Below are 16,353 nucleotides of genomic sequence, written 5' to 3' on the forward strand. Positions count from 1 at the left end.
TATGTATATCAGTAAAATTATGGAATGTTAATAAGATATATTTTCTGCCAACTTTTTTTTCAGGTAATGTGTGATAATATATGAATTACTTTTTTTCAAGTTCTGAAAATGAATTCTTTAAGAATCACTAAAGTTACATTATCATGATGTAATTAAGTTATGCACATCATACTTCTTTTAAGGGGCATTATTAGACTCACACAAAATACATCTTATTCTTTTTTCTTAAGAACACCATTCAGGTTCTTAAAACATTTAAGGAGATAACAACCCATTATTTTGCACACTTTCCTCACTGCACATATAAGTATATATACTGCCATTATTTCATTGGGGGAGAAATATATTTTTTTAATTTTGGGGGTGAGGTGAGTTATATAACAAAACTCTATTGTTATTTGAGTCCAGTATAATTGAGCTTAAAGTTTATTTCCCTAGAAAACAGGGGAACCATGTTCACCTCTTTTCTACCCAGTCTTAATACTTATTAGTATTGTTGCTACAATTGGTTGAAGATCAATTTAGGGCTAGTATTGCTCTCTAAGTATGTCACGTGACATCATCTCTAACCCTAAAAACAACCCTGCAGGATATTGTCTGCATTTTTAGATGGGAAAATAAGATCTTAATATTATATATTTTTAAATTATTTATTGTTTAAAGTATTACAAGAGTCTCCTTTTTCCCCCCATTGACTTCTCTCCCACCACCCCCTGCCCCAAGCACATGCCCTCACCCCTCTACTGTCCATTGGTTTTGCTCATATGCATGCATACAAGTCCTCTGGTTGTTCTCCTACCCCCTCAGCTGCCCCACCCCCTGCCTTTCCTCATAGGTTGTAAAGCCATATTCTTAAGCATAGCATGCTCAAGATAAATCTAATATGACAGTACTCACACAGGACCAGAAGTGATGATTCCAAGCCTAAAGTACTTGATTTTAAAAAGACTGTAAATGTGCTAATATCAGATTCCTGTCATAGTCATCCACTTTGTAGATGTATAACTATTTCTTAATATATTGCAGTGCCTAAGTATCACATTATTACAGATGAAAGAAATATTATCAGTAAAGCCTTTTCCAAATAGCTTGAATAAAATATAGTATAATTTTTTGTAAATGTCATAGACAGAGCTAATAATTCATATTCTTTTTAAAAATATATATATATATTATTGGTTTTGTACAGAGAGGAAGGGAGAGAGATAGCAAGTTAGAAACATCGATGAGAGAGAGTCATCGATCAGCTGGGCACATCCTCAGTAGGTACATGCAACCAAGGTACATGCCCTTGACCAGAATCGAACCCGGGACCCTTCAGTCCCCAAGCTGACGCTCTATCCACTGAGCCAAACCGGTTTCGGCTAATAACTCATATTCTTTTTTTTAAAATATATTTTATTGATTTTTGTACAGAGAGGAAGGGAGAGAGATAGAGTTAGAAACATCAATGAGAGAGAGTCATCAATCAGCTGCCTCTTGCACACCCCCTACTGGGGATATGCCCGCAACCAAGGTACATACCCTTGACTGGAATTGAACCCGGGGCCCTTCAGTCCCCAAACCAACGCTCTATCCATTGAGCCAAACCAGTCCCGGCTAATAATTCATATTCTTAATGATATTTTTTCTGCTGTATCTTCAAGTTTATTAGAAAGCAATTGATATTTAACAATAATAGTATGATTTTTTTATTCTTTATTCTATTTTGTGCTCGGTGAGAAACCACTAGAAATTTTCAAACACGGTAGAGGCAAAAATTAGAATAACCTAAGTCCTATGTATAATATTAATTAGCTAAAATCTTTAGATGTAGTCATAGTGGAATGAGAGCCAGAGGGTTGTTTTGTTGGTTGTATTTTAAGAAAGAAAAATAAGAGAGTATTTGTTAATGGGTAAGAAAAATAAAATCCAAATCTATAATGCCCAGTACCATGGTCGGCAAACTGCTCATGACCCACATGTGGCTCTTTGGCCCCTTGAGTGTGGCTCTTCCACTAAATACCATGGCCTGGCTGAGCCTATTTTGAAGAAGTGGTGTCAGAAGAAGTTTAAGTTTAAAAAATTTGACTCTCAAAAGAAATTTCAATTGTTGTACTATTGATATTTGGCTCTGTTGACTAATGTGTTTGTCGACCATTGGCCTAGTAGATATTATAAATTAGTGTTCTATTTAATAATCTCCCCCATATTGTTTCTACTCCTAGATTTGCATTTGTCACACACATTAGTTGAGACATAGTGATATCCTTAATCAGATCTTGTATAATCAGACCCTAACCAGTTTGGCTCAGTGGATAGAGCATCGGCCTGTGGACTGAAGGGCCCCAGGTTCAATTTTGTCAAAGGAATGTACCTTGGTTTTGGGCACATCCCCAGTTGCAGCTGATCGATGTTTCTCTCTCATTGATGTTTCTAACTCTTTATCCCTCTCCCTTCCTCTCTGTAAAAAAGTCGATAAAATATATATCTTTTTAAAATCTTGTATAATCAGGATCAGTTATTATATATTAGAAACACATACTATAGATTAATGCCCACAATATCTGGGATATTGACTTCCTCTCTTTTAGTGATCTTATCTTCTACTCTTTTAGCTACTAATTGCTATGGTCATATCCTTTACTCCGTCATTACTAGTAACAGCAACCTCTCCTTATTTTCCATTTCAAATTTCTCACTGCCCAATCATCTGCCTTCTTTCAAGTACATTCTTTCTTGTAAACCACCCCAACATTACCTATAGGAACTTCAATCCAATAACCCTATTGCCATTCCATTATTCTTTATCTCTGCCATGACTTCATAGCATTTCTCATCATGCTTAAAACATTATAATTATCCCTTTGGTTATATTCAGAATTCTCTTTCCACATTCATTTACTTTTGCTTATTGACATTATTATTTTACTAGAGACCCAGTGCACGAATTCAGGCACTGGTGGGGTCTAGCCTGCCCCTCCCCCCCCATCAGGGCTGATCGTGCAAAGCTGGCATGGAGGAGGGGGAATAGGGTGGGGGGAAAGTCATACAGGACAGAGCTGGTCAGGGGGAGGAGCCTCGGGCAGTTGGCCGGCTGGCCCCGCCCCCTAGTAAAACTTCTGGTTGAACTCCCAGTTGAGGGGACGATTTGCATATTAGCTTTTTATTATATAGGATACTTTCTCTTTCCTCAACTTGATTTGTTTCTTTCTTGTTCTCAAACTTGGCTCTTTATCTTGCATCCTAGTTCTCTGAGAAGATTGAACTAATTAGAAGAGACCTTCCACAAATGTCTACAATAGCTTCTATTCACTTCCCTGTATCTATGCCACTTACTCTGCCTTCTCTTCTGTATTGTGGACCAATGCGCCATTTTCCTAGCAAGGGCCAAAAACTCCTCTTGCTTACTGCATACATTATCCTCTTGCTTATTGAAGAACATTGATCTAGCAATTCTCCCCCTCTCTCCTGCATTATAATTTTGCTCCTTCTAATGAATCAATCCTATCAGAATATAAATATGCCATTATTTTTTCCAGCTTAAAACCAAAAATAAAACGTATTGATTCCAGTTTTCCTTATAGGTGTTATCTTTCTCTACTTCCCTTTTTAGTAAAACTTCTCAGAAGTATTGCCTGTATATGCTCTTTCCAATTTTTCTCCTCACCCTATCTACTAAGACCATTGTTGTCCCAAGTACTCCAAAACAGAAGATGATTTTATGGAGGTCATCATTGACCCCTTTGTTGCTGAATTCAGTGATCATTTCTTAATCTTCATATTCATATCAATACTTAGTCTTCAGAATTTTATTAGATCAGTATCTCCTTCCGGAAATACTTTCTTCACTTGCATGCTCTTTCTCCAGATGCTCTGGAAGAAATTTTGTATATTTGTCTAATTTATTCAAATTGTAAATTATGGAGTGTCCCAGGGCTTGGTTTGTGGATTGCTCCTTTCTATATATATTCAGATAAACTGGTCCAGTCTTATGGCTTTACATACTATCAAAATTCTGGTGATTTTCAAAATTGTATGTTTAAATCAGAACCTTCTGTCCCCTGAACTCTGGACTTGTGTTACTACCACGTGATCTCTCCACTTAGATGTTTAACAAGACTATCAAACTGATAGGTCCAAAACTTAGCTTCCAATTTGCCCTCCAAACCTGTCCTTGCAACAATCTCCCCATTTTATTAGTCCCCTTAGTCAGATTTATAAATCTTGAGTTCATTCTTGACTTTTCTCTTTTTCTCACCTTTCTTACATGACCTGTCAACAATTCCTGGAAGATCTACCTTCAAAGTGTATACAGAATCTTGCCACTTCTCACAGCCTTATTCTCTGTTACCACCTGATCTGTGCCACTATCATATCTCATTTGAATTATTATAGTAGACTCCTCTTTGAACTCCCCATTTCTCCTTTTGCATTAAATTGATCCTGTTAAAACTTAGATCATGGCCCTTCTCTTTTCAAAGCTTGTCTAAGGATTCCTGTCTGACTCAGAGTAAAAGCTAAGGTCCTTACTGAGACTACCAGGCCCTACATGAGCTTGTTTCCCAGCCGCCATTCTCTTGTTTGACCTTATCTTCTTACTGATCTTCTCCATGGTTTTTCCAGCACACTAGGCACATTCTTGCCTCAAGCTTTGGACATGCTTGTTTCCTCTGCTTGGGATGCTCTTCTCTCAGCTATCCACACACTATATGCCTTTCTTCAAATCTTTACTCAATGTCACCTTCTCAGTGAGGTCTTCTCTGGTAATTTTATTTTAAAAATTTAACAGAATCTCACAACAGTTTGTATCTCCCTCCCTTACTTAATTTTGTGTCCTTCACATTTACCACTACCTAATATACTATATATTTTACTTATTTTTTAAATTATGCATCCTCACTAAAATGTAAGCTCTATTAAGGCAGGTATGTTTAGTACACTCCTCAAACCCCAGCCCCTAGAACTGTGCATGGCACATAGTGGACAGACATTATAGAGTGAAGAGGTGATGTATATGATAAAACACAATTATCAAATAATTTTATTTTATCTCATTGAATAGTCTGAATTTTATAAATCTTAGGAAACTTTAAAAAATGAGAATGATTAAAGTTATCTTTTTGTTGTTTTTCTCCTCTAGGGAAAACCAGGTCAAAAAGGATATATAGGTGAACCAGGACCAGAAGGCTTAAAGGTAAAGCAAATGATTTTATTACCAATTACAAAGTATAATTTTCAAAAAGATAATATTGTAACTTTTATAAAATGTACACATGTCAAAAGATTTTGTTCAATTCATTAATAAATGAGAAGACCAGTGATATGTTAAAACTGGTTCTAATAGCATTTGAGATATTATATATTATAATTACTACATCATTTTTCAATACACACCAGCCAATTACAAATTCTAAGCAGCTACATATTAATGGTTACAGTATTGTTCAATGCAGTTTAATCATTTACTACTCCACATTGTAATATAATTATTAAATTTTAGATAGCAATTGATTATTTGTTCTCCTAGTTCTATAAATAAAACATGTACTCCTGTCAGATTAACTATGTGCAACACCCTGAACTTGATCTTCCACCTGTCATTAAACTATCTATGCCTTTGTTCATGCCATATCTCACCACCAAAAATGGCTCTTCACATCACCACTGTAAATATCACCTCTTCTTCAGGGCCCAACTCAAATGTAGTTTCATTATTTGAAATCATTAACGTTTGGATTTTCAGAGATATTGTGGTCATTACACGGTATTTTACCTAACATGCCAATAGGCTAGGCATCGGCACACCATAATTAGACACATGAATATTTCTGTGGTGAACTGTTAAGATGTTCAGATTTATCAGAATAAATCGACACTATAATAAACAGCCTGACTCAGATTAGGTAAAGGATTGCTGCCAAATAAGTTCAGGTTAGGACACGCTTGTCACCAAGTAAGTTGTGAAGAACTGGGTTTTCAGAGCTTTGGGGACTGTGAATTATGGTTATAAACATAACATTACTTCTCCAGTGAAGTCAGCTCTAGCTCCACCAGCCCACAGCGTGCCTGCGCCTACGGTGTCCTTTGTTACTTACCTGTGGCATGTATTCTGTTTGTTGGAAGATACCTAATTTCCTGAAGCAAATAGAGCATTCCTGTGGGCAAGGGCTTTATTTGTATTTGTTTTAACATTTTCCACAGGGCCTACCATCTGCCTTTTGCAGAGTATACCTTAATAGATATTTTATTTTTATTTTTTTATTTGTAGAAGTGGTTAAAACTTGATTAAAAGTCCTTAATGGAAGAGAATAATTTAAGAAAATAGGTTATTACTACTTGAATGAAAATAGAGCCGTGTTCCATAAAAAAGCTGTCTAGTGAATTGTCAACCTAGTTTTGAATAACTGAGATTTCTTTAGCCTTTTTCTATGTTATAACTCTATGATTTCATTAAAATGAAAACACAAGTAATATATGAATAATCTTGTTTGAAAAATAGTCATTTTTACAACTTTATATTCTTTATTAACAGGGAGAAGTGGGAGATCAAGGAAACATTGGAAAGATTGGTGAAACAGTAAGTTTATTTTATGCTGATCCTACTTTTATATTTTAATTATCTGTAAGCATTTTTGGGAATCACGTTAGCTATGATCAGTACATACAAAATTCAGAATAAAAAATTCTTATCCACAACAAATTTAAACTCACTTGTGCTGTGATAAATAAATCCTACTATATAAGAGAAAAGTAAGGGAAAACACAGTGACTAACATTTTCATCCAAATATAAATGTTATTTATGTTCTCAGGAGCATTCTTGTTTCTAATAAGTGGTCTATAATTTTAGTTCTGATCATATTTTGAACTAAATTTGACCTTAAAATTTTTCATTATTAAAGAGTTACAAGTTATCAAACCATAAAAATAGTCTAGTAGTGTGAAGATACATTTCTTTATATTTCAAAGATAGGATGAACTAAAAGGTAATGTGATAGAACGCATATTAGAATTTATTTCCTCAACAAATTTTTTACTTTTAAAAATTTACATTATGGCCGAAACTAGTTTGGCTCAATGGATAGAGCGTCAGCTTGGGGACTGAAAGGTCCTGGGTTTGATTCCAATCAAGGGCATGTACCTTGGTTGCGGGCATATCCCCAGTAGGAGGTGTGCAAGAGGCAGCTGATCGATGACTCTCTCTCATCGATGTTTCTAACTATCTCTCTCCCTTCTCTGTACAAAATCAATAAAATATATTAAATAAATAAATAAATAAATAAAAATTTACATTACTGCAGAAGTAGGAGGATTCATGTTGTATTTGAATCAGATATGGTACAAGTAATTTTATTTTATACAATGGATAAAGCCAGCTAAAATATTCTCTAACAAATGAACCTATATATAACATTTATAAAGTATTATGTTAAATTAATGCAATTTTTAATTTATTTACATAGTGTGTTGGGTTGTCACAAAGCAAGTTATACCATTTAAATGAGTAAATTCAAGTCCTTGTAACCTACCGTGTTTCCCTGAAAATAAGACATCCTCCAAAAATAAGCCCTAACGCATGGAAAGATAAAACATCCCCTGAAAATAAGACCTAGTGCAACTTTGGGAGAAAAAAATTAATATAAGACACTGTCTTATTTTCGGGGAAACAGGGTATCTTATGACTTAAACAAAAATAAATTTTTTTAATTTATTTTGTAAGCTTCAGTAATTTAATAATTATATTTTCTTGTCTTATTGTAAAACAACAATACATTTATGATATTCTTAGTTGTTGTCATTACTTATTAATAAAAATAAGGAGAAGATCCACTTACTTTTAAAAGATCATTGCCATACCAATGAATTCTGAATACCTGAAGGTGAACTTTTTGTACTTGTTTTTACTTTGAAGGGAAATTTCAATGGAATATTTGTATCAATTGGATTTTTCAAGACTTCTCATCAATTATTATAACTCACATTTCTCCAAGTTGCTCAAAGAAATTAAATGTTGCCATTTCTGAATTATATATATATATAAACTAGAGGCCTAGTGCACGGATTCATGCACCAGTGGGGTCCCTCAGCCTGGTCTGTGAGGGTCAGGCTGAAACCAGCTCTCCAACATCCCCTGAGGAGTCCCGAATTGCGAGAGGGTACAGGCCAGGTCGAGAGACCCCATGGTGCATGATCAGGGCCAGGGAGGGTCGGACCGCAGGAGAGTTCCAGGGTATGTCTGGCCCGTGTCGCCAAGTCCTAATCAGGGCCGGTCGTGGCTGGCTGGCTGGCCGGCCGGCCAGGGAGGGACCTCAGGAGGTTGGCCAGCTGGGGAGGGACTGCAGGAGGGCTTCCAGGCATGTCCACCCCATCTTGCCCAGTCCCCAGCAGCCAGACCCCAGCAGCAAGCTAAACTACTAGTTGGAGCATCTGCCCCCTGGTGGTCAGTGCACCTCATAGTGACTGTTTGGTCAAATGAACAGTTGGACACTTAACATATAAGGCTTTTATTATCTAGGACTAGAATTAATAGCTAAAGTTAAAATACCAATAAAGAGAATCTTTTCTTAAAATTATAACTATCAAACTCCTGTGTTATTTACTTAATAGTATTGCTCTAGTTTCACATAGTGTAAGAAGCCATTGCCAGTACTATCCAAAGAGAAACTAGACTACACAAGCAGTGGATTTACATTATTGGAGGGAAATTAACATTTATTGATCATTTGCTATGTGCCAGACATAATGCCAAGTGATGGGCTGTATTATGGCAGTTCACTTAATTCTCAAACAATTTGAAAAGACACATTTTGTTATTCCAGTTTTTTAAAATGAGGAAACTGATGCACACTAAGTAACCTGTTTAAAGTTACATAGCTAATAGCCGAAACCGGTTTGGCTCAGTGGATAAAGCGTCGGTCTGCAGACTGAAAGGTCCTGGGTTCGATTCCGGTCAAGGGCATGTACCTTGGTTGCGGGCACATCCCCAGTAGGGGGTGTGCAAGAGGCAGCTGATCAATGATTCTCTCTCATCGATGCTTCTAACATTCTATCCCTCTCTCTTCCTCTCTGTGAAAAATCAATAAAATAAATAAATAAATAAATAAACCAAGTTCCAGATGTTTAAAAAATAAATAAATAAAAATAAATAAAGTTACATAGCTAATAAATTGCAGAATTGAGATATAATATAAACCCAAAGCTCCAAACTCCAACTCCAAAACACTGTATCATGCTGGGGATCCTCCTTCCCCCAACTATCTTTATTGATGTATATTTGACAAATAAAATTAAAGGATATAGTGTAGGTGATGATTTTATACATGTATACATTGTGAAAAGAGGCCCCCTCAAGTCAATTAATATAGCTGGGGATGTTTTAATGTTATTTGAACAACCACTCTACCTAAATGTTATAGAGTGGTTTTAAGTATCATATAAATTATCAAACAAAAAGACCTTTCCAAGTTTGAGATCCCACCTTTCTCATTAAGGATGGGAGATAAAGGCTTTTTATCTTAGCCACTTTAGTGGCTATTATGAGTTAATATACATAAAATGCCTAAAGAATATTTTTGGATCTGGTAAGTAACGACTTCAAAATCTTAGAAGCATAGTTCATATAATATAATCCAGAATTCTGTTAAAACAAAACTCTCTAGATATATTGAAAGATTTGGTTGCACTTCATAACATCAATTTTATGATTTGGGGATATCTAAGTTTATTTGTAATCACATAGCTAAATTTAACTTTTCCCAGTCTTTCTGTACAGCCATTTAGTTGCCTTTAACTGGATCTTCCCAGTTTTATTTATTTTTTCTAAATTTATACAAATTATAAGACAATTTGCAGTAGAGTATGCCACATACAGCAATCCCATATACATTTTATGTCTGTATACCTCTTAAATTCATTTACTATAGGTGAATAATTAATGTCTATAAGTAAGCCCTAAATAAATATTTGATTTCAAAAGATGCCCCTTATCTTTTTCATTCTAGCATTCTTCTTCTTTTTTTTTTTAATAAAATGGAATTATCCCACCTTAACTGCTAGCCCGCTTTGTCTTTAATTTTCTAGGCTGAAAGTATTTGAAGAGCTGTAGAAGAGAAAATAATGTACTTTTTCAGTATTGGTCAAAAGACCAGAGTTAGGATTTGTTAATAGACATTATCAGAACAGTAAGAATTTTTAACACTTTTTAACACTCCAACAGACACTTTCATAGAGTAATTCAACATCTCATTATTATAAGGTTTAGATGACTTAAGTCATATATTTAGCCGATATTTATATTTAGGCACATTTAGTGAACATATGATCCCTACTTTCATGAAACTTCCATGGTCTATTAGAAGTTTGACAAGAATTAAATAATCACATAAAGAAGTATATTATTATAAACTATGATACATTTTATAGGAGGAATGTTTAAAAAACAAGGGTGCCAAATTTGGTTCAGGATATGGGAGAAGACAATTTTAAGGAAATGACATAACAAGTTGCAATCATAAAGAAGAGGGAAGGCTGGGGAGAAAGAACATTCCTGGCATGTCCAATATGACATACTTTCCACCTTTGCCACTTATCTTTTTTTTTTTTTTTTAGAAGAACTACTTAATTCCCTTAAATATTTATTTTATCAACAGTAAATAGATGACAATAACTACCTTATAGAGTTTCTTCTGGGGATTAAATATGATAATTCATTTAAAGCACTTTAGTCTAGAGCCAGTCACATAGCAAAGCCTTCATAACTGTTAGCTGGAATGGTTGTGGTTGTGGTTGTTATATATAACTAGAGGCCCCTTGCGGGGGGGTGGAGCTCCCTCAGCCCAGCCTGCAACCTCTCACAATCTGGGACCCCTCAGAGGATGTCCGACTGTTGTTTTAAACTGGCAATCAAGTATCTCTCGCAATCCGGGTCTACTGGCTCCTAACCACTGTCTTGCCTGCCTGCCTGATCGGCCCTAACCACTCTGCATGCCTGCCTGATAGTTTCTAACCACTTTCCTGCCTTCCTTATTGCTCCTAACTACTCGCCTGCCTGCCTGATCGCCCCTAACCACTCACCTACCAGATCACTCCTAACTGCCTCTGTCTCTGCCCCCACTGCCACAGCTTCCTCCAGAAGAATGTCTGGAATGATGTCTGGAAGGTCATTCGGCTATCTGATCTAATTAGCATATTATACTTTTATTGTTATAGATGGGCCTGAAGGGAAAGCACTTGGCTGTTTTGAGACTTAAAAAGAGCCAATGTGGATAGACTTTGATGAGCCAAGAAAAAAGCAATGTGAAATGATATTAGTTAAGGAGGCAGGAGCCAAATCATTAAGGGTCATTTTTTTACTTTGGACTTGATCCTGAAGTAGGTAGGAAATCATGGAAATATTCTAAGTAAGCCAATGACATGACTTAATTTGTGTTTTAAGGTCACTCTGGTTACAGTGGATTGGGGAGTTGGTCTATGGTTACAAGGAGCAGAAGTAGAAGAGGGTAACCAGTTAGGATGCTATAGCATGCAAGAGAAAGATGATTTGGGCCAAGTTGATGGCAGTGGATATAGGAGAAGTGGTTATATTTTAGATATATTTGAGATAATAATTTTGGAAGAATTTTAGTAAGTTTCCAGCATGTAATAGGACTTTGATAAATTTGGAAGAATTCTAGTAAGTTTCCAGCATGTAATAGGTCTTTGATAAACTACAACTATTTATGATTTATCAGGAATATTATGGAAGCATAAAGAATTAATACACATGAATCTAAGGATAATTCCAATTCTAAGAAACTATAACTCTTTTCTGAGAATTTTAATGTTTCTAGTCTTCCTCTTGCCTGCTGATTTGTCTTCTTTGCTTTGGCTGCCCTCCAGTTTTATTATGTCTTTCTGGAGTTGGAGCAAACAGAATTAGACTAAATATTTTAGAGTCAATGGCACCACAGCCTTCTCCATGAATTGGGTGATAACTTCTATTATGTTTTCTTTTTGTTGATACTCAAAGCCATGTAAGCTTTTCTCTATAGCAGTGAACTAGGATGTCTCTGGAGAATGATCAGCAGTCACTTTCAGGATTCTTCTCTGGTATTTTAAATATAAAATATGGATTTTTTTTCATAAAGTTATCTTGATTGCATTACGTACTAGTGCTACTTTTCTACCCACTTGATAAAATTCTTATGATTGTCTTATAGTCTGGCCACATTGATTTATCACTTAAAATATAACCCAGCTATTTGATTTTACTTCATTTATTCCTTAATTTATCAATTTAGTAAGATTTCATAAGCAATCTACTGTGTCCTCTCTGTTTTTCTGCCTGCCCTCTGGTGCACTATTGTTTAGTAAATGACTGATGAACAGAAAGGAGGAAGAAGAGGAAAGGCCATGGATAATCCTCAAAATCAGGTACTCCACTTCTCATGACAACACCTTTAAATTATAGAGCTTCTGATGGCTGATTCTAAGCTGGATTATAACCATTCAAGACCAAATAGAGGTGGAGTCAGAGGAGGAAATACGCCCCCCCCCCAAAAAAAATAATCTATTTGTTGGTAACCTATTATCTTTTTAAATCTTGAGACAGCCCTTATAAGAACATATTGCCATTCTATAAGTGAGAAAACAAATTTATAGCAATTATGTGATGTGTCCACATTCATATAGCTAGTGAGCAATAATCTGGATTCCAGATTTGAATTTTCTGCTTCCAGTTCCAAAGTTCTTCTTTTTGTGGCAAGCAATCGCAAGTTTGTCCTGTCTTTGAATGCAACAAAGAAGTGCATCCTTGGAAGTCAATGGTTAGAAAGATTTGGGAAGAGGCAAATTAAAACTTTACTCTGTAATCTCTTAGGCAGTGCTGACCAGATATTGTGATTTCTTATAGCCACAAAAGTGAAAGACACTGGGAAACTTTTTTTTTAATTTATTTATTCTATAATTTAAAATATTTGTATTAAACACTTATTATTTGCTATAACTAAATAAAACTTGATTCTCAAGTGATATACCATTTACAAAATGAGTGAAGAATTATACACATAGTTTCACCAAAACATTAATTCTGTTATACAAATGCTCTAAGAAAAATAAATTAAAGTTGCTTTGATACCTACCATAGAGTTGATAAATTCTGGAATTCTTTGGCTAAAAACATGTTACTCTTTTTATAGTCTTATGGGAATTCTCTTCTATGTAGCAAGTAGATTTGTCTCTGATTACTTTTAAGATTTGCCCCTTGTCTTTAACTTTTGACAGTTTAATTATAGCATGCCTTATAATTGTGGTAGCAAATGGCAAGAGTTTTTATGGCTGAATAGTATGATATTTCATTTTATACATATATACCACATTTCCTTTATTTGGTCATCCATTGATGGGCATTTAGGTTGTTTCCATATCTTAGCTATTGTAAATAGTGCTATAGTGAACAAAAGGATGCAAAAATCTTTTCAAATTAATGTTTTTGTTTTCTTTGGATAAATACCTATAAGTGAAATTGATAGATCATATGGTAGTTTTTTGTTGTTTTTTTTGTTTGTTTTGTTTTGTTTTGTTTTGTTATTTGAGGAACCTTCATGCTTTTTTCTATAAAGACTGTACCAATTTACATTCCTACCAACAGTACACAAGGGTTGCCTTTTCTCCACATTCTTCCAACATTTTTTATTTCTTCTCTTTATAATAGCCGTTCTAACAGGTGTGAAGTGATATTTATTATGGTTTTGATTTGCATATTCCTGATGATTAGTGATTTTGAGCATCTTTTCATGTGCCTGTTGTCCATCTGTACGCTGTCTTTGAAAAAATGTCTACTCATATCCTCTATTCATTTTTTAAAATAAAAGTGTCTGTTTTTGCTACTCAGTTGTATGAGGTTTCTATTTATTTTGGATAACAACCCCTTATCAGATATATGATTTACAAATATTTTCTCTCATTCAGTAGGCTTTCTTTTCATTTTGCTGGTGATTTCTTTTGTTGCGCAGAAGCTTTCTAGTTTGAAGGAGTCCCACCTATATATTTTTTTGCTTTTGTTGCTTCTGCTTTTTGAGCCATGTTCAAAAATCATTGCCAAGACCAATGTCAAGTAATTAATATTTTAACAATATTAAAAAATGATGGAAGGGAAACAAAAGGAATAAATTATTTCAAAAATCTCAATTTACTAAGAAATACAATGGACTGGGAGAAAACATAATGGAATAAATTCTTACAGCATACTTTTTAAATTACATGCTTATGAATTTCATTATGTCAGAAATATCTCAGACAACCATAGCATGCATTCCTGCAAAATACCACGAAAATTCTATGATGGTGAAAAGTGTTAAGATAGAAATTTTTATGTACCCCTAATAGAAATTAAATACTCCTAAGAATTATTTTTTTAAATATGAGAAAAATTTATAAATAGCTATTAGTTTGGATTAGAACTTTTGTGTTTCAGGAAGCAGCATAGTTTAATGCCTTTTTAATGATATATCAGTCTGACATGCCCATTGAGTTCAATCAGTTACATGGATTTTTTTAAAAAAGTAAGGCAATGATTTTGTTCCCGATGACAGGATTACTAGAGGTTCTTTATTGTTAAAGTATTAGTTCTTTAATTGCTGTCAATAGACATGCTGACATGACATGCCCATCATGAAAACCAGTTCGATAATAACTTATTTTATTTTCATTGTTTCTATCATATCATAGATGAAACTGAGAGATTGTATACATTCTGAATAAGAGGATTTGGCTGATTTAGAATTCCCTTCTTGTTGCCACATATATTAACCTGCATTTCTTCTGCCTTATTGTGAACAGGGAGTTTTTTTGTTTGTTTCTTTGTTTTGTTTTGCTTTTTGTTGTTGTTTTTATTTCCTAATTATCTAGCACATGCTGAGATATGATAGAAATTCAGTAAAGTTTGGGGTCAAAATACCTGGCAACCAGATGGCAATTAGAGTCAGTTCAGTACCACGTATTTGTGGAGACTACTGTGTGCTCGTTTAGTTAAGGTAGGCAAATCTAAACAATTCAGTGTCACATAGTAGCAAGGACATGAATGTGACAGAATTGGTCCAATCTCCAAGGTTTTTTCTTATCTACAAGGAAATGGGGACTCATAATTGTTGAATCATCTGTTGAAAAATAACAAGGCAGTTCTATTTCTATGTTTCTAAATTTCTCCTGGAGATAGTATTAACTCAGGTTCTCTAAGATCCTGTGCCAGAAGATCCCCAAGTTTATTCCCAGCTTTGATGACTCCTTAGAAAGACTCACAGGAATCAGCATATGGTCATACTCAAGACTAAGATTTATTACAGTGAAAGGATACAAAGCAAAGTCAGCAAAGGAAAAAGGCAAATGGCATGAAGTCTGGAAGAAACCAGCAGTTTTCCAGTCTTCTCGTAGTACAATCACACAGCCATGAGTTGGGACTTGAAGTGTGGGATGTTTCCTACCAGAAAAGCTCATCAGAGACTCAATGCCCATGCTTTTCACTGGAAGCTGGTCATATAGGCAGTCTCTACCTACTGCATACCAAAATTCCAGAACTAAAGCAGATGTTCAGCATTACCATATTGTTTGCACAGTTTAGATACTCAGCTAAGAAACACTCTTATAAGTTCTAAAAATGATAGAAGCCCTCCCAAAGTCCAAGTTCTCAGAAACCAGCAAAGAGCCATTATAAGGACATCAATCTCTAGAGTCTGGAAGGCACAAAATGAAGCAAAGCATAGACCAATCACTTAGTGATGCAAAGCTATATAGGATAGAAATTAAGAACCAGCAGGAATAAGTGATGCAAGAGATCATAATGAAAAGAAAAATGTGACCCAGTGTGATGTTACCTACAAATAATATCTTCACCTTTTAGGAGAGCTTTCTGGGTTTCTCTGCCGCACGTTTTAAAGATGCTCTCCTACACCTGAGCCCCCCAAAATGTCATATGTATCAATTAAGTGCTCTTGCAAAGAATCATCATCTAACCAGTTGGCAGAGAAGTTCAGAAGCATTTGTTGTTGTCTAAGGAGAGAATAAAGACAGTCACTTGAAAACAATCTTCTTTCTCTCTAATCTCCCTTTTTCCTTCCTTATTTTTTCATAACTTATGCCAGCCCACATGTGGGTGTGGAACTACCCTCCTACAAGTCTTGATATGGTTTCTTTATATTTTTAGTTATAGGACCTCTGGTTAGCTAGGTTTCAGTTGGTTGTGAATAATGGTTCTTTTATAGTTTTGTTGTAATTTTGATGGTGTTGTGGGAGATATGAATATCATATTTACCCACTCTGCCATCTTGACCAGAAGTCCTAAGAGATTCCAAATACCTTTAACATATCAAAGTGCTTTTCCTTTTTCTTATGATTAAAC

General features: G+C 35.0%; 1 protein-coding gene across 2 annotated transcripts in view; it reads left to right on the forward strand.

Annotated features, from left to right (window-relative positions):
* The window catches only part of COL24A1 (collagen type XXIV alpha 1 chain), a 293,517-nt gene that overhangs the window by 135,265 nt on the left and 141,899 nt on the right, over positions 1–16,353 (forward strand). For both annotated transcript variants that reach the window (XM_036446684.2, XM_045584381.1), the window contains exons 23-24: positions 5,123–5,176; positions 6,515–6,559. In XM_036446684.2, the coding sequence (XP_036302577.1) occupies positions 5,123–5,176; positions 6,515–6,559 (99 nt within the window). The remainder of the gene's footprint in view (positions 1–5,122; positions 5,177–6,514; positions 6,560–16,353) is intronic.

The sequence above is a fragment of the Pipistrellus kuhlii genome, unplaced genomic scaffold (assembly GCF_014108245.1).
Source record: "Pipistrellus kuhlii isolate mPipKuh1 unplaced genomic scaffold, mPipKuh1.p scaffold_m20_p_2, whole genome shotgun sequence".
In the NCBI taxonomy this organism is placed as follows: domain Eukaryota; kingdom Metazoa; phylum Chordata; class Mammalia; order Chiroptera; family Vespertilionidae; genus Pipistrellus; species Pipistrellus kuhlii.